General features: G+C 45.1%; 1 protein-coding gene across 6 annotated transcripts in view; it reads right to left on the reverse strand.

Annotated features, from left to right (window-relative positions):
* Nucleotides 1-7486: 7486 nt before the first annotated feature.
* SFXN1 (sideroflexin 1) overlaps nt 7487-25563 on the reverse strand; it is a 37679-nt gene continuing 19602 nt past the window's right edge. For 2 of the 6 annotated variants that reach the window (XM_082723209.1, XM_082723213.1), the window contains exons 5-11: nt 24033-24108; nt 23387-23472; nt 22159-22286; nt 20206-20255; nt 13663-13712; nt 13221-13268; nt 7487-9658 (exon numbers count right to left, since the gene is read on the reverse strand). In XM_082723209.1, the coding sequence (XP_082579335.1) occupies nt 9562-9658; nt 13221-13268; nt 13663-13712; nt 20206-20255; nt 22159-22286; nt 23387-23472; nt 24033-24108 (535 nt within the window). In that variant the 3' untranslated portion in view covers nt 7487-9561. Of the gene's footprint in view, nt 9659-13220; nt 13269-13662; nt 13713-13745; nt 14654-16961; nt 17232-18303; nt 18402-19519; nt 19625-20205; nt 20256-22158; nt 22287-23386; nt 23473-24032; nt 24109-25563 lie in introns of those variants that run through there. The other 4 variants (XM_082723208.1, XM_082723210.1, XM_082723211.1 and 1 more) reach the window with 4 other exon arrangements.

Consider the following 25563-nt stretch of genomic DNA (forward strand, 5'->3'; position numbering starts at 1 on the left):
AAGTGGAGGACACAATGGCCTGAAACAGGGTGGTACCAGTGAAGGCGCTAGAAGCAAGCCTGGAGAAGGAGCTCTCGATCGATCGATTGTTAGTTCTTATAAAGACCATTATATCCTCTGTTGGGGAAGAGTCAAGGAAATGGGCCCCGTTGCTAAAGTGGAAACTGGCACTCCCTTTTTGGAGGACAGTCTGATTACTAGCTGTATAACTTGGGGCAAGGGAGTCCATCTCTGTGGCTTGCAAAGTCATTGCATGAAAAATGAAGATAAGATAGAATTTATCTTATAGAATTGATGAAAGTCTTAAATGAAATAGTAAAATGCATTTATAATGCCTTAAAGTCATTGTTAAATATAGTCAGCTTTCATTGTCACCATCATCACCATTGTTATCAAACTTTGAAAAGGTCACATCTGATGATCTAGCTGATCTCACTTCTAGGAACTTCTTTTATTCCCAACAGCTTTTTTTTTTTTTTTTTTTTTTGGTAATAGCAAAACCGTGGAAATAATGGAAATGTCCACTGATAGGGGAATGATGAGAATTAATGTTTTGAAATTCTGTACAGCTCTCAACAACAATGAGGAAGATCTATGGTGCCTTGAAAAATATCCACAGTAGGGGTACCTGTCTGGCTCAGTCGGGAGAGCCTGTGACTCTTGATCTCGGGGTTGTGAGTTTGAAACCCACATTGGGTGTAGAGATTACTTAAATAAATACTAACTGAAACTAAAGGGAGATAAATATCCATAGTCGATTTTTTGAGGGGAAAGAATGAGGTTACAGACAAAGCCAAGCCATATCCATTTACAGGGGAACGTGGGTGTTCGCATAAACACTTAGAAGGTCTGGATAAATGCAGACCAAATTATTCCACAGTTGTCCCCGGGACGTGCTGGTGTTGGGGCTGGGATTAGGAAACAAGAAGAAGGGAGCTATCACTTTACTGGTTTCTCTGTTCTCTTGGTTTCTTCTTCTAAGCATGTAGAATTTTTTTAGTAGAAGTAAAGAGCTTGTTAAGCCAGAGACACTGAGGCTTGAAAGAAAGCAGGGTGAGGAGGGGAGAGCAAGTTGGAGGCAGGGCAGCTGCTGGGAGGTGAATGAATAGAGAAACAGGTCCCTGCCCAGAACTGGGAGGCGCCCAACAACTGTGGAATGATTTGGTCTGCGTTTATCCAGACCTTCTAAGAGTTTATGCGAATCCCCATGTTTCCCTGTAAATGGATATGGCTTGGCTTTGTCTGTAACCTCATTCTTTCCCCTCAAAAAAATCAACCATGGATATTTATCTCCCTTTAGTTTCAGTTAAGCTTCCATTTCTGCTGGAGTCTATGCAGAGTCTTGCTCTCTAGAACCGGTAAGCTGCGGTCTTGGGGCCATCTACTGTTGGCATTCAGGTTCAGCGCTGTCGAGATTCAGCGCTGTCCCAGGTTCCTGAGCCCAGGCCGCCCGCAGGGAGTCTTGGTCGTGGTGTTGGGAGTGGGGGTGGGGGGGGGGCAGAGGCTTAAGGGAGGGTGGGCCTGGGCAGGACGTGAGGGGCAGCTGGTGTACCAGCCAGGAGGGGCTAGAGCCAGATGCAGAACTCAGTCTGCCCCTGCCTTGCATCTTGGCCGGCTGCTCCTTCGGCCGGTGCCTGAAATGTCACAGTTTTATCCGGGAAGTGGTTACTTCACCTGCTGTTGTGAGATTGAAGTGAAAGGCAAAATACCTGCTCAATAAATGGTAGCCATCTCCGAAAATGGGAGCTGGCTTGCAGTTAATTGGATTCCGATGACTGCACATGTCCATAGTGTGAGCTCAGTGCGGGGCATTCATGCCCTGTAGTGCACTGAGAACCCCACCCAGCACCCCTAGAGTCACTGAGTTATATGAAAGTACTCATCGATCTTCAGAACAGTAGTTCTCAATCCTGGCTGCACCTCGCAATGACAGAGGGAGCTTAAAATGCCAGTCCCCAGGTCACCCCAAGATACTGATGTAATTGGTTTGGATGATTCCTGAATGATAGGAATTGGGAAATGCTCCTCAGCTGATTCTGGAGTGAAACCTAGCGTGAGAAACCCAGCTCAAGTGGGATGCCCTCTTAATACCCAGTGGACTTGTAAGGATGCATTTCCGCCTAGCGACCCCTCTCTGTGCCCTGTGCCCCAAACCTTCTCTCCCTGACTCTCCACTCTCGGACTTAGAGGGGCCATCCATATTTTTCTGTCCTCTGCCTCCTCTTCTTCCCACCACTTTTTATTGTCAGGCTTTACCTAGCAGCTTGTGACACCTTTGTTTTTTTTCCTCCACTGTCCAGATTTTGCCCTGGCAAAGCTGAAAATTCCCCAGTAGGGGGGGAGTGGGACCCGGTTCCAGTTTCTCTTTCTCCTTTTCGGGCGGTCATCACTGGACTTTCCGATGGGATTCATTCTTCTGGTGAAGAGCCCTGGCTAGAAGAAGACGTGGTCCGCGGGGCTCCTGTGTTTCCTGCACCTGTCCAAGCCCGCATCTGCCCTGGAAAGTTCACCTGGCAGCCTCTAGCTCTGCAGGGAGGGGGTGGGGGTGGGCACGCCCATCCTGCCCCGGCATTTTGAACCAGCATTATTATTCAGTCTGTGCCAGGAGGTGGCGGCCTTTAGCATTTCAATAGAGTGGATGGTTTTATCTCTATTTTTAGCTTTTTATTATGTTAAAAAAAAAAAAAAAAAACCTCTTCCCTGTGTTACCCTCTTTCCTGGAGATTGCAGATGATTAAAATACATTCTCATTATAAACGGGAATAAGAGGGCAGAACGGGTTCTTGATTGCAATCACACATGATGAAATGATTTCCTGCCCCTGGAAGCTAGCAGGGATGACTCCTCCGGACTACTAATGTTTGCAAAGCTGACACCGTGAGCAATCTAGAAATGGTCTGCTTGTCTGGCTTTTCCACTTGGACGCTACTGCAGAAATAGCAGTCAAATAAAAAGACAATGGAAGTAAAGTCGTGACTTAGGCTTCTCCGCTTACCCCTTTTAAGCTTCACAAGACCCCAAAGTGAGCATTACTGTCTCCATTTTACAGAGGAGAAAACTGAGGCTCAGAGAGGGGAAGTGGCTTTTCCCAGATCCTGAAAATAAGTGGCAGAGCTAGGGTTTGACTGCCCTTCCTCCTTGCACAAAACTCTTGCTTCTTCTCTGAGCACTGAAAGGCTCTCGCTACCTGCACCCCCCACCCCCTCTGGGCGCTGGCGACATCTTCCTGAAAGCTCCTTCCCTCGCACACTCAATACTTAGCCACACTTTCTCTGGTTTCCAGATCTTCCCATGGGCTGCTTTTCTAACCAGAAGCCCTGGCGATCTTCGGGCCCCCTCTCTGCTCCCTTTCAGTCATTCCTTCTCATCTTGCTGATATGCCACTCCCAAAGCCCTCCCTGATTCCCAGATCCCCTCTTCGAGCCGGGTTCGGGGTTCATCTCCCTGGTGTCACTGTCCTGGATCACAGCACTCAGGAGCCTGAGGATGCGGACTGCTTCGGCCTCCCCTTGTTCCGTGTCCCGCTCCACCCCCGCCCGCCCGGATCAGGGGGTTCCCTGCTAAATCCATTACTGCCTGTCGCATGCCAAACTCGGCCATCGCTTCGTCTTTCCCTAGCTTCCTCTACCCTCTACCTGAGGGTGGCCTCGGAAATTCAGAGATTCACTCCAGTTGTGGTCGGTTGCCTCGGGACCACCTGTGGTCAGCTGCCCCGGGGTGGGGTGTGTGTGCACACGGGGCTCAGCCGCACTACCTTGCGGGCAATGTTGCACCCTAGCGGCGTCTCTCTAGAGCTGCAGCTCCCTTCCCAATGCGAGCTGGGAAACCAGGGAGCACCTGCTTAGAGCTGGAGAGGATCCCAGGAGGCGTCAAGCCATGGCATTACTCTTCAGCCTGAACTTGACGTTTATCTGATGATAAAATGAATACAGATGTATTCCAGAAAATCTAAAGCACAAGAACCCGTAAAGAAAATACAGATTACCTGTAAACCCAGAGACAACGGTTAACCATTTTGGTCTATACCCTTCTTTTATACATATCCGTGCATTTATTAGACAATTGGGATTGTCATACACAGAAGCTTTAAAAATACTTTCATTATGTCCTGAGTTCTGAAGCAGAAGAAAGTCTGAAAAATCAGTAAAACCTAAAAGAATTAAAAAATCACTTATAATGCCACCACCCAGAAAATAGTAAGATAGTCTTTCTTCTCAACTTAGTTTGTTTCTCTTTGTGACAATCAGCTCTTACTAATCCATTTATCTATCCATCTTGGAAGAATCCAAATCAGAAACATTTTTAAAAGTTCCCAAGGGAAAATGTGTTCTTGTATTTTAGATTATCCCACAGTTGAGCATCCTTTTTTTTTTTTTTTTTTCTGCCTAGCAATTTCTCTGGAAACACCCTCCAACCTCCCCCTTCCTCCAACTTCTGCCTGACACATTGCATCCATATGGCTCCCATGCGAGTAGCCAGGCCTTCCATGAACCCGACTGTGTTTATCTGTGGGATTAATTCTTAGCAGTGGAATTGCTTAAAAGAGGGCATGTGCTTTTGTAAGTTTTGATAGATACTGCCAAACTGTCTTGCAGAGAAATCCTAGCAACTCACACACCCACCCCACAGCCATGAGTGCCTGTTTCCCAGCAAGATCACCCCCAGAGTGTTGCCAAACTTTCAGCCCCAGGGATCACACATTTGAATTTTAGTTACAATGTGCTGGGCGAGTGTGCACTGTGCCAGGCACCAGCCTGGCTGCTGCCTATTTATTAATACTCCCCGAATCCTCGCAAGTACCCAGTGAGGGAAGGAGGGTTATTTCCATTGTGCAGATGGGGAAGTTGAGATTGCTACCTCCCTGAGTGGAGCTGAGTGAAATTCAGCTGCAGCGAGCATCCAAGCATCCGCCTAGCGGCCTAACCTTGGATGGATCAGAATCACTCAGAGAGGGCTTGCTAAATGTTGGCCTGTCCCCTTCCCCCACCAACAACTTCAGAGCTTCGGATTCAGTACTTATGGGAAGGGCCTGAGAATATGCATTTCTAGTTTTCAATCTGCTGCTGGTCCAGGGACCATGTTTTGAGAACCACGGCTCCCCACTCTTACTTTAATTCGGGGCTCCACCCGGAAATGATCTTGCTGACCTATAGGTTCCACACACCTTGTGTATGAGTGGGTGTGAATGTGGGAATGTGAGTCGTCTCCCGTAGTCCTTTTGAATGAACCAAGTTAGGTTTGTGGCAAGTGATTCCACTTCTTCGAGTCTGTTTCCTGACTTTTGAATGGAGAGAAAACCCTTGGGGGAATTATAAGGAGTGACCTATGGAAGAAGAAGAAGGAGGAAGAAGGAGGAGGAAGGAAGGAGGAAGGAGAAGATAGGCCACTTTGGATCCATGAAACGCAGTGGGAAATAGTTTGAGTCTGATAGGCCAGGACTGAGATGGTGGTTGGGCTGCTGTGCAGCACGAGACAAGTTAGTGCACTTCCCTGAGCCTCAAATTCCTTCTCTCTTCAGAGATGGGGATACAACAGGTTTCTTGAGGATTAAACGTGTATCATCCCAAGTGCCCTGTCTGCTCCAGAGGCTTTAGGGGCAGGGGGGCCCCCAGGGATGGAGGGGCGCCCCCCGTAACGATGGTTGCAGCTTGCTTGCTGCCATTTCCCTGCTCACTTTCCAGGGACAGTGTTTGTTTCAGCCTCTGTTCCCAGAAAAGCTCACCTTCCCTGTTCTTTCCACATCCTGGTGATGACCTCCTCTTCGTGACACAAAATGGATTCTTTTCTGCAAGGAAACGAGAGGACGCTTTTTGAGACTCCTGGAAAGGGTCCAGTGTGAACCCCGTAACACGTGGACCCATGGCTGGCATCAACTGCTCTAGGTGCTGGAGATAGTTCAGTGGACAAAACAGACGTCCCTGCCCTAGTAAGCTTATTGATACTGTGTCCCTAAGTGTGTCAACATTGAGCCTTGATACTTCCTTAGAATCCTGTGAGGGGAAAAATATGCAAATTCCTAGAAAATTGTAAGTGGATCTTGAGATGAGCCCAATGACGCTCAGATCTCTGGGCACACCCGAGATGTGGCTACAGCCAGAACTTCTCACACTGTGACGGCAACAGGGCTCCTGGGGCTCCTGCGGGTTCTGGTTCAGTAGAGGTCTGGGAGTGAGGCCCCAGAACTTGCATTCTAACAGACTTGGCTGTTCCGGTCTATGGACCACACTTGGAGTATCTATGTTTGAAGGGATACCATATAGTTATCACTACCAAACATAAGCTTATTCTTCAGCTTTCCGTGAAATTCTGCATACATGAAGGAAAAATTAATTTTATTTGAGTATTCCAGTCACTTACATTTTTGGAGAGGGCCGAAGGTCTGGGGGTCAGATGTTGGCTCACACTGTAGTTTTCAAGCGGCCAGAAGTGGTCTTGAGCTTGCACTTCACCACTGGAAGCCCCGGTTTGCTCATCTGCGAGCAGAAACTTTCCCTACCTTTGTTGCATCTGGGCAAAACCTTAGTTGTTGGACCTTTTAACGGGATGGATTCAAGTGTCTCCATTTCACCATTTTAAACTGGTATATTTCTAGCGAAGTTCTGGGTTAACTCTGGGGAAGTTGCTGGGGTTCTGAAACCTTACTAAGAACACCAATAAGCTGGTATGCTGAATGGACAAGCAGTGTCTCTAGAACAAATAAATTCACGCCGGGCAAGCATTCGTTGAGTTCACCATGTGCCAGGCAACATGCTAACTGCCGCTGTACAGGGGCGCTCTTGTCCATTCACAACGACTCTCTCAGGTACATTCAGTGATTTTCTCCAAAACCAGAGCACACGAACAAAACTGAAGGTCACGGAGAATGTCAGTCGCCCAAACACATGTATTTTAAGAGTGGGTACAACCAAGATTACATCAGCTCTGACCTCCAGACCCAAGCTCTTGTCTATACTTAACTCACTGAAGCAATGAACAGTTACAATAGCAAAACAAATGCAGAGACTGGAACAAGGTTAAAACACTCAATCCTTTATTAGTCTGGTCATAAAGCACGCATTCCCCAGTTGAACTCATTTAGATTTTTCTTTGTGAACTATGTCCTAGGCTACTTCCACCTTAGAATCTGACAAACAACCCGAGAGCAAATTTACCTCCCCACTGGGTGCAGTGGTGTTTGTTATCTGGACCTACAGCAGAATCACACGTTCCCCCCCCCCCCCCCCCGTGCTCATAATAACAAATATTCCTGTAATTACACTGTTGGGGGCTGGGAGGGGGCGTGTGTTTGGCGCATACGGGATTCTGGAGTTCCTGAAGGTGGAAGGCTGGGAGCCAAAGACAGGAAAATATTTCCTGCTGAACACATAATACAAAATCTCATTCGTCGGGAGTTACTGTCGGTACCTAGATGTTAAGTCTGAACGAAAGGGACCATCAGCTGCACCATAAAACTGTATTACCCTTTACATACAAATAAAAGAGAGAATTTATTTTCATTCTGAGTTTATTTAACATTTCATCCAGTTGAACTGAAATAATACATTGATTCCAACACAGGCGAGACGCTGTGCTAATACTGAAATAAAAACTAGCGGTCAGTAAATATGCACGATTGTAATTCCTCAGGACGCTGATAGAAATACGGGTTTCCATTTACCTTTATAAGCTCATTGCACTTCATGTAGGATTTTTCTCCAGAAAAGGTATGTCTAAGAGATCAGCAAAATTGCCAATCTTGGTTCATTTGTTCCTTTTTATAAACCACGATTAAACAATACAGTTCATATTTCTATATAAAAGCATTAAGAGTTGGAAGCTTCGGTTAATAATGTTTAAAAAGACACGTCTCCGTGTTCATGATCCCTTCCTGGTGTGTATACAGTTTCAGTCAGTTCATCAACCTTCGAGCCAGCTGTTGATGAATTTCTCAGGGAAGGTTAAGATACTGAGATGGAGCCAACAGTTAAGGGGGTTGGGAAATAAGAATTCTGAGATTAACCAGGGCAGGTTGTTTGGGGGGGGGGCTTCGGGTTCTCCTTAAAAAGCACCCTTTCAGCACCTCATGGAGATCTGCCTTGAATTTCAGGCTCTTCCTCTTTTTTAAAGAGAAGCATCTACAGCAGCAAAACACATCCAAGGCCAGCATGGCATGGGGAAGCTAGTTTGCCTCAAATGGTTTCAGACAGAAAAACTAAATGAGAAAATTCTGGTGGCACAAAGGAAGGTTCAGAGTGGCCCCAAGCTTCAGATCCTTTAATCCTTTCAGAGAAAAGAGAAACACAGACACAAGGCACACCATTTTTTCTTTATGAGGAAATTCAGTCTGGTCACATTGTCTGGAAAAATCTGTCAAAACTAGTTTCTACATTTCCCCCACCCCACTTACAAGACTCTGAATTACAATCGAACTGAGTGGCCTCACTCCACACAGCCACCACCCAGCACAGGCCTTGAACATCTTCAGACTTGAAACATAATGTTACATTAAACATCTTCAGACTTGAAACATAATGTTGCATTAAACATATGTGAAGCTACTACAGATGATGTAAACAGTGGTCCATGGACTCCTTGCTGTCAAACAGGGTGGAATGTAACACACAATATCCAAGTACAATTCATTCATCACTGATTCACACACACATTATTTCCATATCTTTCTGAGAGCCAAAGGGGTCTATGAGAAGAAAAGATATGTAGCTAGCTGGACCTGTGCTCTCACTGCTAAAAAGATCAAATAAAGCAGATCCAACCCAGTCATACAGTATTGAACATACTTCCAAAATTAGACATTGGTACATTTCAGTTATTTGATTTGACGTAAATAATTGAATATAAAGTCAACAAGTGCAAAGTAAGATGAACTTCACAGGAATGTAAAACAGAATAAATTTCAGAGTCAACCGAAGAAATCTACCAGCGATAGGAACGCATGTAGCTGCTGACAGCTGGGATGGCTCATCACATTTGTCTGTTACTGTGACTTTTGGGAAGTAGATGGAAGAGCTTTTACCCTATAAATCCAAAAGGCTCCACATCTACTTTGGGTTATGCACTGCCCAAAGTGGAAGCAAACGTTCTTAATATTTACGAGTCACTTTTTGTAGCTTAGGCTCAGAGCTTTGTGTTTTCTACAATCACTGTGGAGTGATTTGAAACAAAAATGGGGTAAAAAAACTCACTATTTCAAACAGATTTCCTTTCCACTCACTGACAGTCAATACATATTTATTGAGCGTATGCTAAACATCTACTCTATGCCTAGCAGTGCTTTTTAAAACTCGGGGTGAGGGCTGGTATATCATCTTTGGAAAACAATTACTATAAAAGCTAGAGGAAGGGTATTTCTGTAAATTACATCGTGATTCAAATGTAAGGGAGCCAACAGGTTGTTGGGCGCCTGGCCCGTACCAGGTGCTGTGCTGAAAGTAGCAGCTTGACTCTAAAAGGCTAATGTGGGTCTTTAAAAGGTTTCTGTAACTGGGAGAACCCAGGTTGAACAGGCTTTTCCTCACCAGGTTTGCAGTGGGCGGTATAAGCTGTAGAGTTTCTTCCACTACTTTACAACCCCTTATTAAAGTATACACGTCGTAATTCAGGATAGGTCTCTTGGATCTTGGCTTGCAAATCAGGCTCCAAGCTTGTCACAGACATGGAACTGGGTAAGGGAGAAATGACAGGATTATTACAGGGGCAGAGCAGGGAATGAGTCTCTCGACACGGTGGAGAAGGGACCCCCCCCCATGCCGCTCCCCGAATCACGACTGGCATTGTAAGACAGTCCTGTTTTAAAAATGCTTCCTGTGCCTTAAACATGAATGCCCGGTTCCTTCTGGAAAATTAATTGTTGCTAATAATCAAAGAAATGCAGCTTAAGAGCCCAGCAATTATTAAAAGCTTAAAAACTGTTCATGGTTAGGAGGAAGGCAAGCACGGAAGGACACTCTCAGCCCCCGCTGGCACTGGGAAGCCATGTGTGGTGATGCTGCTTCTCCAAGGAAACAGAATAATGTTCACCATTAGTAGAAAAGTCAAAAGTACTTAGTGGAATTTTTAACACTAAAAATTCACTTGCACGAATATTCTTTTCTTCATTGTATAATAATACATGCTTATTGCAAACCTTTTAGAAAATACTAAGCTGTAAGAAAAAAACATCACTCATTGTCACACACCACTGAGCGATGACCTCTCTCAGTCTTTGCTTTACGCATTTAAAAGTACTGAATGCATTATATGTGTATATGTCTTAAAGCTTTTTTGGGGGTTATAAATGCATACTTATTATATAAAAGAATGAAGAAAAATTGTCCAGAGTGCTTATTACCAGAAAACCTGGTAATATTTTGGGGCGCCTGGGTGCCTCAGTGGGTTAAGCCGCTGCCTTCGGCTCGGGTCATGATCTCAGGGTCCTGGGATCGAGTCCCGCATCGGGCTCTCTGCTCAGCAGGGAACCTGCTTCCCTCTCTCTCTCTCTGCCTGCCTCTCCATCTACTTGTGATTTCTCTCTGTCAAATAAATAAATAAAATCTTAAAAAAAAAACCCTGGTAATATTTTGATAAATAATTAATCTTTTTTTGATACATAATTTGTCTTTTAAAAAGATTTGGTCTATAATATAGTTGAGATGTGGAAAAATATGAAGTTAAAAAAAGACAGAATATAGATATATAAACAAATGTAAAAAAATAAGAGAAATACTGTGAACATTGGAGGTAAAAGTACCATTATTGTTATGTTCTACACAGCGGACATGGGATAGTCTTACAATGACGCTGTTGATGATCTATTTGTTGGACCAGATATTATGCATTTTAATTCTTATAAAAACCCTGAAAGTCTGATATTATCCTAGTTTTACAGATAAGGAAACTGGAGTGACACCTGAGATTAAAAGTCAGGCCTTTCTTGAACCCAAAGCCGTGCTCCCAACCAGCACGCTATACGGCCTCTTGGTTCTGTTTTTCCATCGATCTAGAAGTACTCGTAATTACTATTACTATATTATAAAGGCAAACCCTGATTTTGGAATTAAAGTCATTCAAACCCTCCTGGGTGGTGGGGAGACCCCTGCTTTAATATCTGAGGTTTTCTTCATTCGTATCATCTGTTCCTTTTGTCATGATTGACATCACAAGATGATTTTACTACTATTTGTTACCATTTTATTACTATTTTCAGAAAACCAACTTTGGACGTCCTGGATCCTCCTATTTCTTATTTCCTTCCTTTTTCTTTTCCCGTGGTATATTCTTTCTGTTCCTTTTCGACCTTAAGTTGGACATTTAGTGCTGGATTTTCAGCCATTCTTCCTTTCTAATAAATACATTTGAAACTATGATTTCCTCTCAAAGCAACACTTTCTTGCTGCTTCCCACAAATGCTGGTAAGGATTATTTCTCACGTGTGCAGGAGAATGGAGGACTGCAGCATATTTAAAGATTTTATTTATTTATTTGACAGACAGAGATCACAAGTAGGCAGAGAGGCAGGCAGAGAGAGAGGGGGAAGCAGGCTCCTGGCTGAGCAGAGAGCCCGATGTGGGGCTTGATCCCAGGACCCTGAGATCATGACCCGAGCAGAAGGCAGAGGCTTTAATTCACTAAGCCACCCAGGTGCCCCTGTAGCATATTTATACAATTGACTATTTCACTGCTGTAAACCGTGAATGAACTTCGCTACATGCAGGAATGTGGATGGGAGGGAGGAGTATGGGCTGGAAAGAACCTACAAAAACACATAACTTCTTGGTCATATTTGTATTCACGAGTGGGCAGAGGGCTCATGGATATTCATGATATCATCAAACAAAATAGGGTCATGTTTGGACCAAGGAGGATAGTGCTAACAAACCAAGGAATATGAGTAATCCTGTGCTACCAACTGGGACGTAAGAAACAAAAAGAAAAAGAAACAAATGTATAAGCAAAAACCAGGAATAAACTTCATTTAAACCAAGGCCTATGTAGGAAACTCCTTAATGGCAGGCGAGAATTCTACCACTGAACCACCCATGCGCCGATTAGGAAACTCCTTAATGGATTTTCAAATCCTTCAATCTCTAAACTGTAACAGCTTTATATATTAAGGGCTGACCTTGTGTTGGGTGTTCTCAGCATTTCATATATACTATCTCTACATCACTGAGTACAAAGCCAACTGTCCAACGCTGGTATATATTAGAGACATAAACTTTTCTTATGTTAAGTCCTGAGCTTTTGGGGTTTGGAAAGTAAATAGGTGTTATTACCCCTCTTTGGATGTGAAGAAATGCATCTGTAATGGGCTCAGAGGATAAATTCTGAAGGTGTGGCCGCCTCCCACGGGGTATGGCTCTAGGCATCAAGGTGATTTCGAGGCTCCCTCTCCTTGACATTTAATGCCCTATTTAAGACCAGTAGGAGTTGAAGACAGAAGTGAGAGCAGATAAAAGGTGGAGTTCTTTATCAGGTGGAGCGGACCTGAGAAAGTTAGTTCCAGCACACCTTGTCGGCCTTGGAAAGCCTCGGGCATGAAAGGCTATACCAGGTCTGGGGCCCCGCTGGGGGTATTACCAAGGCAGGAGCCTGGTAACCCTCATACAAAAGCAAAACAACAAACTGCTGCTCTCTGTGCCTTCACGTCAGATCGGCAAGAGGCAGAAGACCTCGATGTATCCCATGCTGATTTAATGCCCATCCACCCAGTTCTCCCATCAAAAGCGGGATTTAAGGGTAGCTTGTGATCAAAGTACACAGTAAGGATTTTAAGGCAAGAAACTAAGCAGGAAGAAGGGCAGCAAATAAACCAACCACAGAGGCTACGTGCATATAACCGCTGTCCCTGGGGCGGTCTTTAAGTTTGAACACGCCTGTGTTGCGGCTGCCCTGGCCAATGGACTGGCTGACGAGAAGCCCTATTTAAAATTTTTTATAAACGCCAATTTGTACCAGAGTTCACCTGACTCTTATGAAAGAATAAAGCATTCCCAGATGTAATGGTGGAGCTGGATAAAGAGAGTTTGGAGATTCAACAGGTGTGTCTTGCACTTCTGCCTCTATCTCTTCCTCTTAGAGACCCGGCTTCATTCATCTTTTTGACTCTCAACTTCCCTTCAAGTGGAATAGGGTAACAGCACCCGCGTCTTCAACTGGTTTCCAGGATTAAAACTCATGATGGTTCCGAGGAATAGCAAACACATGCCTTTCCTTTTTTTTTTTTTTTTTTTTTTTTTACATACCTTTTCTGAGGAAACAGAGCACAGCACAGAGGTGTAGCAAATACCAAACTTAAAAAAGAAACAAGAAAAAGACAAATGAAAGCATTTTCAAGTGGATGACTTCCAGATTCTTCCTCTCTTTTACTTTTATAACAATCCCCTTTCTTCTGAGCACCATATTTCCTTACAAAAAATACGTCTTGTTTGTCTAATTTTATTACAAGGACTATCAAGATAATTTTAAAAAACATCAAGAGACCTAGCAGAAGTTTAAAAGAGAATCATGCAAATAGTCCCAAACATTGTAGGTTTCTCTCTACTTCCGTCTAATTTTTGGGACCGTAAGTTCCAGATGTTCTGGGATGGCCTCACTTTCAAAACTTTTATCCCACGTTATGAACCTGTTCCTTCACCTTTCACATGCTGTGCATCTACCTTTAAGAAAGAAATTAATTCCACTCACCAAAAGCCAACTAATCCAACTTGAATAGGTGCGCTCATCCACGGGAACCTCTGTATTGAGAGAGAAATTACTTTGGAGACTTTTCAGACAGAGACAATTTCTTCTGCTGATTAATAGGGAGGAAATGCTCCACGTTCCAAGGCCTGGGTTAGTGGAATCTGGGGGTGACACTGCAACAAGCATGTTAGTCCTGACTTCCTGCAGCCTCCTTGATCGACATGCGAAGATCAAGTGGCCTCTCAGTTTTTTCTCTTGCACGTGTCATCTGCGAGATGCTCGGCTCTGAACAGGTAGAGGAATCGTCACCTCCTACCGGAGAGGCGGTGCAGCCCGGTGTCCAGGCTGACAGACAGACAGACCTATATGCAACCGTCTGCCCTGCTGCCTGGTTCCCGACTGTGGGGACAGGGCAGCCAGAGCCTGCCCTCTCTAAGCTTTGGTTTCCTTATCGGCAGAATGAGAATGGCAACAGTTGCTTCCAAGTGCGTGGGAGCTGCGCCAGGTTGACATTTGACAAGTACCCAGGACAGAGCCTGGAGCATAGCAGGAATGCAGCAGACACTTTCCTCCTCCCCCACAGCTTCCCTGTCTTGCTTTTAGTTGCTGTCAATATGGTTAAAACTACTGCTGCCACAGAAAATTTTTGCCTGTAGCTTTTTTTTTTTTTTTAATGGAAATGAACGAATCGGTTGGTCTTTTGAAGAATAGGCACTGTTAGACTTTTAGTTTTCAAAAAAGGAGTGGTACCAAAACATGCAAGATAGAGAACAGTGGGATAGATGTTTCTAGAAACAAGGCCCCTGAAACAGCGGCAGCCGAGTCGTGCACTGGTTGTTATGAAATCAGCCAACTTAGCGCAGAGTCAACACAACTTGTTAAAAGATCATGATTCCCAAGAGGCTTGCATGAGAGGCATACCCTGGTCCCCGAGAAGACTCCTCTGGCACAAAAGTATGTCACGCAGGTTAACGTGAGGGGAGAGAGGCATGTACTAGAGAGGAAGGGAGAGACGTCATCAAGAGGGGACAGACCCACCCCACAAAGGACAGGAAGAAAAGGACATATTGTATCTTGGGTAACTAGCTCTGTGTGACAATGACGGATCTTCATAAGGAGACGTATGTCCTCGCCCAGGCACTTGCCAGACGTGACGTCCGTGCTGGGTGAGAGAAGGCAGACTAAGTGCTGAAGGAGATTGTGTGGAGGATGAACTTGAACCTGAGAATGGCCTTCCGATTTAAAGTGGGCTCCAGTCTGAAGCCAACGGGGCTAATGTGTTATCCCAGGGGCCAGCTGTAAGCAGTCTCAAAGAAGGTGTATATGAGCGGAAGGTGGACTGTGGCTTGTGCTGAAGGTTTCGATGGAAAGGCTCTGAGCAATGACAACAGTCCTGGACAATTCTGACTTAACCCAACCTGGATGTCATCCCTGAGTCTCCCAACTCCTCTCTAGCACCCTAACCATTTGACTCACCCCTACCTCTTAAACAGCACTTAGCCTGAGATTCCGTGAGTGAGCTGTGGAGGTCTGGTTTTCCCCTACATACTCACACACTTAGAATCATGCAAACAGAGGATACTGTAATTAAAGAGTAATCATAAATGTAAAAGACATAGATTCAATGAGGAAAAAGTTCAAAAAGTTAGTATGGCTCTAACAAAAAGTTACTACTAACTAACTACTAGATACTACTAACTAACTAAAAAGTTACTACTAACAAAAAGTTAGTATGCCTCTCTGCCAGCGTCTTTTTTCTCATAGCTTTGCTGACATACAGTAAACCACATGTATTTGCCGTGTACAACCCAAGTTTTTATACATGTACTCGAGTAGCTGTGAAGCCACCGCCATGATCAAGGTCGTGAATGTATCCGTCACCCCTAATGCTTTCCCTGTTTCTTGTGCCCTTGGCAGTTCCTTTCTCTTTCCTGAACCCTGCACCCCATTCCCTGGCAACCTCTGATCTCCTTTTTGCCACTACATATGTTTATATTCTCTAGCATTTTAAGTATATCTATTCTTTTAGGAAATCATTTTGGGATTCATTCGGGTGGCTGCACGGATCACTAGTTCATCACCCTTCCTTGCTGAGTGAGGAGTTCCATTATATGGAAAAGGCACAATCTGATCATCTATTCTCCTGCTGACGAACATCTGGGTTGTTGCTGGTTTGGGGGCTATTGCAAATAAAGCTGTTGTGTAGCATTCATCTTTTATGGACACAGGCTTTCATTTCTCCTAGGAAAACAGCTAGGGGTGAAATGGCTGAAGCATCTATTTTGCTTTTTAAGAAACTACCAAACTATTGTCCAAAGTGGCTGTATCATTCTTCATTCTCACCAGCAGGATATGGGAGTTCTAGTTCCTCCACATCCTCACCAACACATGCTGTGGTTGGTCCTTCTGATTTTAGCCATTCCTGTAGGTGTTTGGTCACAGCTCATGTAGTTCGAATGTAGATTTCCCCAGTAAATAAAGATACTGAGTGTCTTTCATGTGCTTATTTGATATAGTATATGTATTTGGTGAAACACCCATTCAAACCTGCTGCCCATTTTTAAAACTGGATTGTTTTCTTAAACGAGTACTGAGTGACTTATATCTTCTGGATAGAAATCCTTGACCAGATACAATCTTTGTATAGATTTTCTCCCAGTCTATTTCTCGTTTCATCTCTTACAGTTTTCAAACACCAGAATGTTACCCTTCTGATGAAGCCCAATTTATCACTTTTTCTCTTACGAACTGCCTTTGCTGTTTTGTCTAAGAAAACTTGGCCAAACTCTCGATCTCAAAGGTAGTCTATTATATTTTTTGCTAGGAGTTTTACAGTTGTTGATTTTTATGTTTGAAGTATATGAACCACGGGGAATTAATTTTTATATATTATTACTTTTTATATATGGTCCGGTCAACCCCCTATATAGGGCCCCAATGCCAGGCACCCCGGCATCCACAAGTCTCCCAAGAAGCCATGCTGTGTCCTCTTTGTGAGCTGCTGCAAAGCATGGAGCCTTGAGCCATCCTCTTCTAGTCTTTGCCACCACCTGTCATTGAGGGTGTCAACTCCTCTATTCCCTGTGCTGTAACCAGCAAGGATCAGAACCCCTGCCATGCATCTCTTTCTGTCCCTGAGCTGTACGGTCCCCACGAGCAAGACTCTAGCTCTGTTTCTATGACTCAGCTCCTCGCATGTTGTGTGGCATGTAACGGGCACTCAGCAAAGCGTAGCCGAGTAAATAAATGAGTGAGTAGGTAAATAAATGCTACATCCGCATTTAACTAACAGAAAGTCCTGATAATCTCCAGAGTAGACAGAGCAGCCACCTTTTATTAAAGAACATATGGAAGGAGTAGAACTTAAGGAATGAGGAACCACAATCTGACCCAAACCACGTAAACTGGACTTACTCCCAGTTAAAGTGCCTCAAGGTAAAGGGACCACAGGAGTTATTCTTCGAGAATGCGGTTCTTCGAAGGGCCGGGGTGTTGGCAGTGAGCTTTCTGGTTTATCACAAAGATGTCTGTGAGTCTCCTGTCCACTGCGGATGCTTTTTTCCAGCGTTCCACTGGGGAAAAGGTACAGTGCAGGGGGAGGGATGAGTCACACTGACTGCTCCCCAAGCTCACTGCTAAAAAACGCCAAGAATGTGCCATTTGTTTCAAGTTTGCAGGTAGGTTTGGCCACGGCTGAAGTAGAAGCCCAGTTAACCACCTCCCTGCAGAGGGGCACACGCAGCCACCGGGGCTCTGGGAACAGTCAGGGCACAAAGGGAGGCAGACACTACCCACGTGGACATAATAAGCCGTGGGACAAGTGGACTCTGCACCCTCTGTAGAAGGGGCACGGTGAAGCCGGCCCCTCCCGAGGCACGGGCAAGTGCTCTGGAGGTGGAAGAGTAGGGACAGTAAGACAAGCCACTCTGGCCTATGTTTTAGCAGGAGCTAGACTCTCAATTAAGTCCTCTGGGACTCTCTACGTGGGCAAAATGCAGTATTTCAAGCTACACTTGGGGAGTGGTATGTGTGGTATGTTCAACAACATTCCGCCATTCCCTTCCCAAAGCAACGTCCTCCTCAGAGGGCTGGGGCAGGACAGCCACAACCAGACACCCTGTAGCCAGTGGGATGCTGGGACTGAGTGTCGGCTACTCTGACCACCGCTCCAGACCTTGCCACAGTGGTTCTGAGGCTGGTGGCCTCTCTCAGCTCCCGGTGGGGTCCTTCAGCGCTGGAGAGTGGGACAGACAGAGGGCTGCTTTGTGAAGGATGGGCGAGGTGGCACATCTCCAAGTTATTACGGGTGAATACAGTATCAAGTAAAGCTAAAAGGTGCATACTGAGGAGAGGGAGGAAAACAAAGTATATACTCATTTATTAATGTGAGAAAGCCCATAGCACAGTGGCAATGGGGAGCTAACTTCTTGTGCATTTGCTGGCTCCTTCACACAGAAAATGCCATTAGGCCGTATCTGTAGCAATTTCCATCCATCAGAGCAAGATAATGATGTGAGATACCCAACTGGGTCTCTGTCCAGTGTTTGTCACTCAGAGATCAGAGACACTCTGGCAACTTTTCCAACAATGCTGAGACCCCAGGAGCACCAAAGCACACCTGCACTTGGAGAAGAATGTACCAACCTCGTTTCCTGTTTTCCCCAGTGCCTTCTCAGCATTGCTGGAGCTTCAGATGCAGACTTTATCCCAGCATTTCTGGAATCCCCAGCCACGATCCGGCGCTAACAACAACGTAAGTCTGAAAGGTTGCCTGGTTCGACACATGCCCTGGCTGAACCACTATAATCCTAATCCTAAGGCCTTCCCGGATCAAGAGCCAGGAGAGAAGAATGCAGGGCATCAAGTCGATGTCTGCAAAATTATGGGTGTCCTGGAGGGGCCACTCACTGCCAGTGTCCCCGAGGGATGCTGCAAACTCCACTTCAGTTAACTTGATAAGTTTCTTCTTTCAAAGCCCAGATCACTTCCCATAAGTAAAGCAGGGATGGATAGAGAAAGGAGCACTAATTTTTTTCAGATTATTTGAAAATCACAGAGATGTCAAAGCTGATGAATTCCAAATGTGCATGTAATTTGGTAATTTCAGGATATAGTTGCTGCTCTAGTACATAAACTAATCCATTAGCAGCTTTTAAGGGTTCATCCTTTTCTGGGCTTTGCACCAGAAAGAGATTTGGGCAAAACTTCATCATTAATTCTCAGAAGAAGAGCTCAGTGGCTACATCGGGTAGGTAAAATGCCAGATGAATCCACAAAGACATTTTGGTCCGTACCAACAGCTTTCTTGCTTCCATGTATGTAACTGTTTTGTTTTTTGGGACAGTCCCGTTGCTACAGAGCCACAACAACACACTGCACAATTCATACCGACGTGTAACATTGCTAGAGGAAGATACTCATGGAACAGAAACTTCTTCCATGTGCCCAAAGCACACAAACAAGAATAGGAGAAAAGGTGCCGGAGAGAGGGTCCCCTTTCCCTAACGTGGGGCTGGGGTACTGACAGGTGACAACCTGGCTACATAAGTCAAAGGAGGCACTCAACATTACTGTTTCCTCACAGCAGACTTTCTGGCTTACTTCTCTAAGAACACCCCTATACTAAAAGTGTTTATGAAATGCTCACTTAGTGTTGAACGTAGCTTTCCTTTTGGGGCGCATGGGAGGTATAAGGGTCAGTGAACATACTCCTAATCAATGACGTCATTCAGGAAGTCTTTAGCTTGTGAACTATGTCCTCGTTTAAAGCTTTATATATCATCCCCCCGATGTTACGGTTCTGTTTCCCAGAGCCAAAGCAATTCACCCCAGGAGAGCTGTGGTCTTTCCCACAACACACCTGCTCCTCCAGCGAGAAACCGGGCTCCTTTTTCTTGGCAGATCTACCAGGGCCACTTTCCAAACCGCATGAGCCAAGTGAGTCACCCTGTTCTACCGTATCCCGCTTGTGAAAGAAAGGGAAAATGAGGGTGAAGCACGAACACTACTGCTTTAAACCGGGAAGCTAGTAAAAGCAGCGGGGAACCATCGAGAGTCCTTGCTCACAGTATCATCTGTAATATTTTCAGACCCTGAAGGGAGGTGGCTGACAGATTAATGAATTGCTTACTAGATATGATCACCAAAGGAAAATACACTGGGCACTATATTCAGGGTCCTCTAAAACTACTACTCCAAACTCTTTTTTCATGTCTGGTAGTATGTGTAGTGACTTACACACACGTCATCCCAAATTCACAGTGTCTCTTCATGATCACCTGGCTGGCATCCGAGGGATGACCAAGATAAGCCGTAATTGAGTACAGCCTCTCAGGAGGAATGGGTAGCCACCTTCCGTTATGAAAGTTTTTTCAAAGATCTGAGATCAGAAGAGAAATGTTCCTGGAAACATCTTTTTATTTGCACAAGTGCCCAAGTGCCAGTGGCCTTCAAATTCTTTACGCACTGGGTAGGAAATATTCTGTATTGTTTGAAGTCTGGAAAGGAATTGAGAGGAATGAGACAGAGACTAGAACTGGGGCTTACCTTTAGGAAGGCTTTCTTCTCCAAAGTGTTCATGATAAATGGAGGGATGGCTGCAAGGAAAAGACAGATCCATTTCAATCTTTCTTTAATATTTATTTTCAGTTCACACTTTTTCAACTATTTCACAGAAGTGAAATATTCCACAAAAAAGGTGTATGGCACTGTTAGGCTATTTTCACACTGGCAGAGTGAAATTATTTGCAGTAATTCTTTAGAATGCTTTAGCATTTAAAAAAATTTAAAACAGTGTAATAATGCTCTTTACCAGCCAGAAAATTTTATAATCTTGAAGAGAACTTTACATTTACCTTGAAACAGTACAAACCTCAGGAATTTTCCCCTTCTGTGCTAATTAAACAAATGCAGCCTCCCCTAGGCATCCCTCCCACGTGGAATCCAGTAAAAAGATTCTGCCTTAAGAAAAAAATTCCTGCCTTGAGGAAGAAAAGTCACCTAACTTCTCTGGGCCTCAGTGTTCTGTTTTCCTCATCAATAACATGGAGAGAATTCTGTCGAACTGGCTGTGATCGTTAGAGACAATAATGCATGTAACACCTTGGGTAGTGGTAGTACATTATTACTTATTATTGACATTTATTATTATAAATTATAGTACAATTTCTACCAGACCGAACTGTCACATCAACCACTTCCACATGGCAATTACCTCTATAGCTTCCACTGGGACAGAAAGGTTGTGTTTCTTCTCTGGGGACTCATTAATGTTTAAAATAACCAAGCCACTAGAAATAGATCTGTTGGGCTGGCTGAGCTCCAAAGGGTTACCTCGTTTTTCAAAATGAGCAAGAACAAAACGCAACCCGACAGCAAATGCAGGACAGAGAGGTTGGAGTTGCAAGCCTGATGGCGGCAGACGTGGAAATCCGGATACTGCTGGCGTGCTGGAACAGGCGCCGCAGCCCCTCGCGGGTTGGTGACCGTGTGCTGGTCCCAGACTCTGGGGACCCTGGTCTGTTTCACGACTGTGGTTCCCACAGCACACCCACCCCCGCAGCAAGCACCACTGTCTCCTGAGGACGCCAAGGGATTCCTTCATTCAATCATTTAACAGTGGCTACATCGGATAACCTGAATGATCTGGGATTATAACTGAGGCCACTATAATGTTCTGCAAAATTTTCCTTCAGGTCCTTTTCTTCAACTTTGGTTACCTACTCCTACTCGTGGGCTGATGAGACTCACGATGACAAAAGGCACTTAAAGACAACAAAAGATACTAGCAGGACAAGGTGACAACAACTGATTAAGTGTGCTTCTTTTGACAGCTTGGTTAATAGCCAAGTGCTTTCTGCATTCAGCTGAGATGATGAAATTAATCCCACTAATTTCTTTCTTTCTTTCTTTTTTTTTTTTGTAAAGAGCACTAGACTTCCCAGGCCCTCTGTTTCCTGAGTGAGTCTGAGAATCTTCTTTCGGCCTTGGTCTCAGAGTGGCTCCAGGAAGTCCTAGGAGTGGGTGAAAGGGTCTCAGAGGAGCCATAAACGATGCAGATTTTGGCTGTGGGTCATGTCAACTCACAGCCCTATGGACAAAACTGGGCAGAAACTTGGCACACATCTTCATAGCTGCTCTAACTGACCCGACTTGGTTTGTATTCCAAGGGTTTCTCATCAATACAAGTAAATCTTTAGTAGAAATTATTCTGATTCAAGAACTTTTAGAAGTTTCAAGGTATACGAAAACCAAAATTTTTGCCTTCAAGTTATCATCACCCGTACTGTCCCCACCCGGGTCCAAACCAGCCCCATCACTGGCCTGCTGTAGCGGGCCAGCCTCCTCGCCAGGCTCTGGACCATTGCTGTTGGCCCTCTTCATGCTGCACACAGCGTGGATGTCACACCCCTAAAGCCTCAGGATCACACCACTCCCGTGCCCACACTGCTTCCCACCCCGCAGGCTACAGCCAGGGCCCGTGGACAAAGAGCTACTAACCCATGCCCGGGGCTGCCATTAGAATCCTGGAGATGACGACTTGCGTGATGGCTTGTTTTGCAGCGTTGGCTGACTCACCCAAGCGGTTCCCATTCTCATCTGTGACGGGAATGCCAACTTTGAGCTCCCTGCCGAGCAAAACGCAGGCAAAGAAGTTCACAGAGGCCCTTGTGAGATGGCTGGAAATGGCACTGTGCTCTGGAACGTCAAGTCCATACTGAACCCAAATGCCCACTCGAGTGTCATTTTTGGCACTAACAGGTCTATTTATTTTTTAAAGATTTTATTTCTTTGAGAGAAAGAGAGAATGAGCAGCGGGGAGGGGCAGAGGGAGCGAGAGAAGCAGACTCCCTGCTGAGCAGGGGGCTGAACACGGGACTGGAGCCCAGGACCCTCTCTCTCTGCCCCTCCCCCTGATCACTGTCATACTCTCTTTCTCAAATAAATAAATTAGCAAATAAAATCTTAAAAAAAGAAAAGTTAAAATAACACTAGTAAACTCCTTGGGGAAAAAGTGTTGTATTTTTAATAACAATGTAATTCAAAGGGTGAACATGTTAACTTAAAGGTAAGGCTAATTTCTATGCTCACATGCAAATCTCAGCAGCTTTAATTATAGAACACGGCATTAGTGAGTAAACTCACCACACTGACACGGGAATCACTAGTCTGTGGCACTGCTGGATAGTTAACTCTGGCCACTAGCACTAAAATTATAGCTCCTGTTTTACACTGTTCTTCATTATCCATTCCAAAATGCTTTTTCATGTTCTTTCTTCCCTTTTCATTTCTGCCAGTTCTATAAAATACTTCCAAAAATATAGATTAATATTATTTTAAACCCATTAAAACATTTCTGGGGTAGGGGGGCAGCCTATTTTAGAGAACAGACTTTCTGTGCATGGGCCTTCTTTGCCTAGCTCTAAACAACCAAATGTTAATTGGAAATAGGTGTTTTAAACTTTTTATTACACAGAAGTAGAGAGAGTATTCTAACTCCCCACATACTCATTAGCCTACTTCAATAATTAGCAACTCATGGCTAAGCTTGTTTCATGAACGGAGCTATCCTTGTGCCCACAACAGATTACTTGGAAACAAACCTGAGGTCCCATGTAATTCCATCCATAAATATTAAAATGAATTATTAAAAGTTTCAACAAAATGAATTACTACCAGACTGAACTGTCAAGCACCCGTCCTTTCTAAGACTGCATATGAAACTTACCTTTGTCTCATTAATGGGATATTAATGCAATTAGCAGCAGCCACGGCAGCAAAGGGAACAAAACGTCCTATGAGTGGTGAGACATGCTGCGGGAAGAAAAATCCCAAACGCATTATCTTAGTTTGCCCGTGTGACTGAATGCAAATACTTCTCCTTGAAAGCTTGCTAAAAACATAGTCTTATTGGTGTGGCAACTCAGGCCAGGGGTACTTTCAAAACTTGTTTCCTGGGGATGTTTGTGGATTTCCAGCACAGGTGCACTGGGACAAGGTGGGCTTCCAAGACATTGACCAGATTGGCCTGGCTGATGGACCGGGGTGGGCTTTGGTGTCACGGGGTCTTGAGTTCAGGAGCTGGCGTCTCCACCTTTCCAGAGGTGTGGGTGCGGGCACACTCCTCGGCACACAGCCTCTAGTGGGCAGTTAGGGTTGGGGAGCACTGGCCACGTAAGACGCGGTGCCAGGGACGGACTAGGGGCTTGGCAGGGTTGGCTGGTGACAGCACTTCTGAGACCCCACTGAGACAGGCAGGCAAAGATAATGATGGTAACAAGAAAGTCCTAGGAACTATTTTGAACTATTTTGAGAAATAATGGAGAGACCTGGGGGCAGTGGGGTAATAAAAATCCGCGTAAAAATCCGAGTACCTTGGTTAAGGCGTTAAGTCCTAGAGCTGTTGCCACGGCACCAGTTGTCGCGGAAACGTAAGCGGCTCCCAACTCACTGCAAAGAAAGGATAGAGCGTGAAAAACAAGTGCACATCAGGAAACTCGGGTCCGACACTTTCTGAGAAAATGAGGGGACACTGTGAAAGGGCGTGATTAAGAAGGAAGAGCCCACAAAACCAGCCTCATTATCACTCTACAAACGGGCCAACGCAGACTGGAAGCAAGCAGCCCCCGGAAGAGTGGCCTTTCGTGCGGACAAGCCGACCAGCACCTTCAGCAGCGGCCGTAGGGAGTAGGTCCTGGGGGGGGGGGGGCATGGAGGCGCTGCGAGTGTGTAGGGAACGGCATCTTGGCGGAAGTGCGGCAGCATATCTGCCTAAATTAAAAGTACTTCTCGGGACGCCTGGGTGGCTCAGTTGGTTAAGCAGCTGCCTTCGGCTCAGGTCATGATCCCAGGGTCCTGGGATCGAGTCCCACATCGGGCTCCTTGCTCGGCGGGGAGCCTGCTTCTCCCTCTGCCTCTGCCTGCCTCTTTGTCTGCCTGTGCTCGCTTGCTCTCTCTCCCTCTGTCTCTTACAAATAAATAAATAAAATCTTTAAAAAAAAAAAAAAAAAAAAAAAAAAAAAAAAGTACTTCTCAAAATATAAATACACATACTAGGATAAAACGTTCATGCTGCCGGTTCTTAAAACTAACTCGCTGTATCAAAATCCTGAAAGTCCCATCTGCAACAGGCAGTTAAGCACAGCTGTTTTCTCTTATTTTAAATACGATTTTAAGGGCGCCTGGGTGGCTCAGTCAGTTAAGCATCTGGCTCTGGGTTTCGTCTCAGGTCATGATCTCAGGGTGGTGAGATCGAGGCCCACATTGGGTTCTGTGCTGGGCATGGAGTCTGCTTAAGGTTCTGTATCCCTCTCCCTCTCTCCCCCGCCCCCACCCCCGGTGTGCTCTCTCTCAAAAGATAAATAAATAAAATAAGTGTTAATTCAAAGGGCTGGAAGAAATGAAGGTGTGCTAAACACTGTTGGTAACAGATTTCCACAGCCTTTGTTCCATATGGTGACAAGAGAAGGCTACGGACTGTCAGAAGCCATCTAAAGTGACAAAAAAGAAAACACTCTGAAGCGTTCTCCAAGTTGAGCTAAAAGTTTTGGTTCGCTAATCTCTTAAGCCTGCTTGAACGCTTTTTTTTTTTTTTTTTACAGGAGGCAATATTTTAAAACCTATTACCTTCTGTTTGGCTCTATAGATGGCTTATTTAAAGACAAATCCTAAGTAAAAGTCCCCTTGGTTTCTGCAGAGATTACACTCTGGACGCCGCTAATTTTGATGGGTTAACTGGCCATAGGCTCGGGGTAGACGGGGGCACAGCCTGTCATCTGCCACAGGCTGGCCCTCGACTGTCTGCCCTGTGTCCTGCCTGAGGGTGTGCCCACCAGCATCCCTAACAGCACGAATGACGTCTGAGAAGGCAGGCTGGACAAGACGGTCATCTTGATGGGAAGGCAG

This window comes from Mustela nivalis, assembly GCF_964662115.1.
Source record: "Mustela nivalis genome assembly, chromosome: 3".
Lineage (NCBI taxonomy): Eukaryota > Metazoa > Chordata > Mammalia > Carnivora > Mustelidae > Mustela > Mustela nivalis.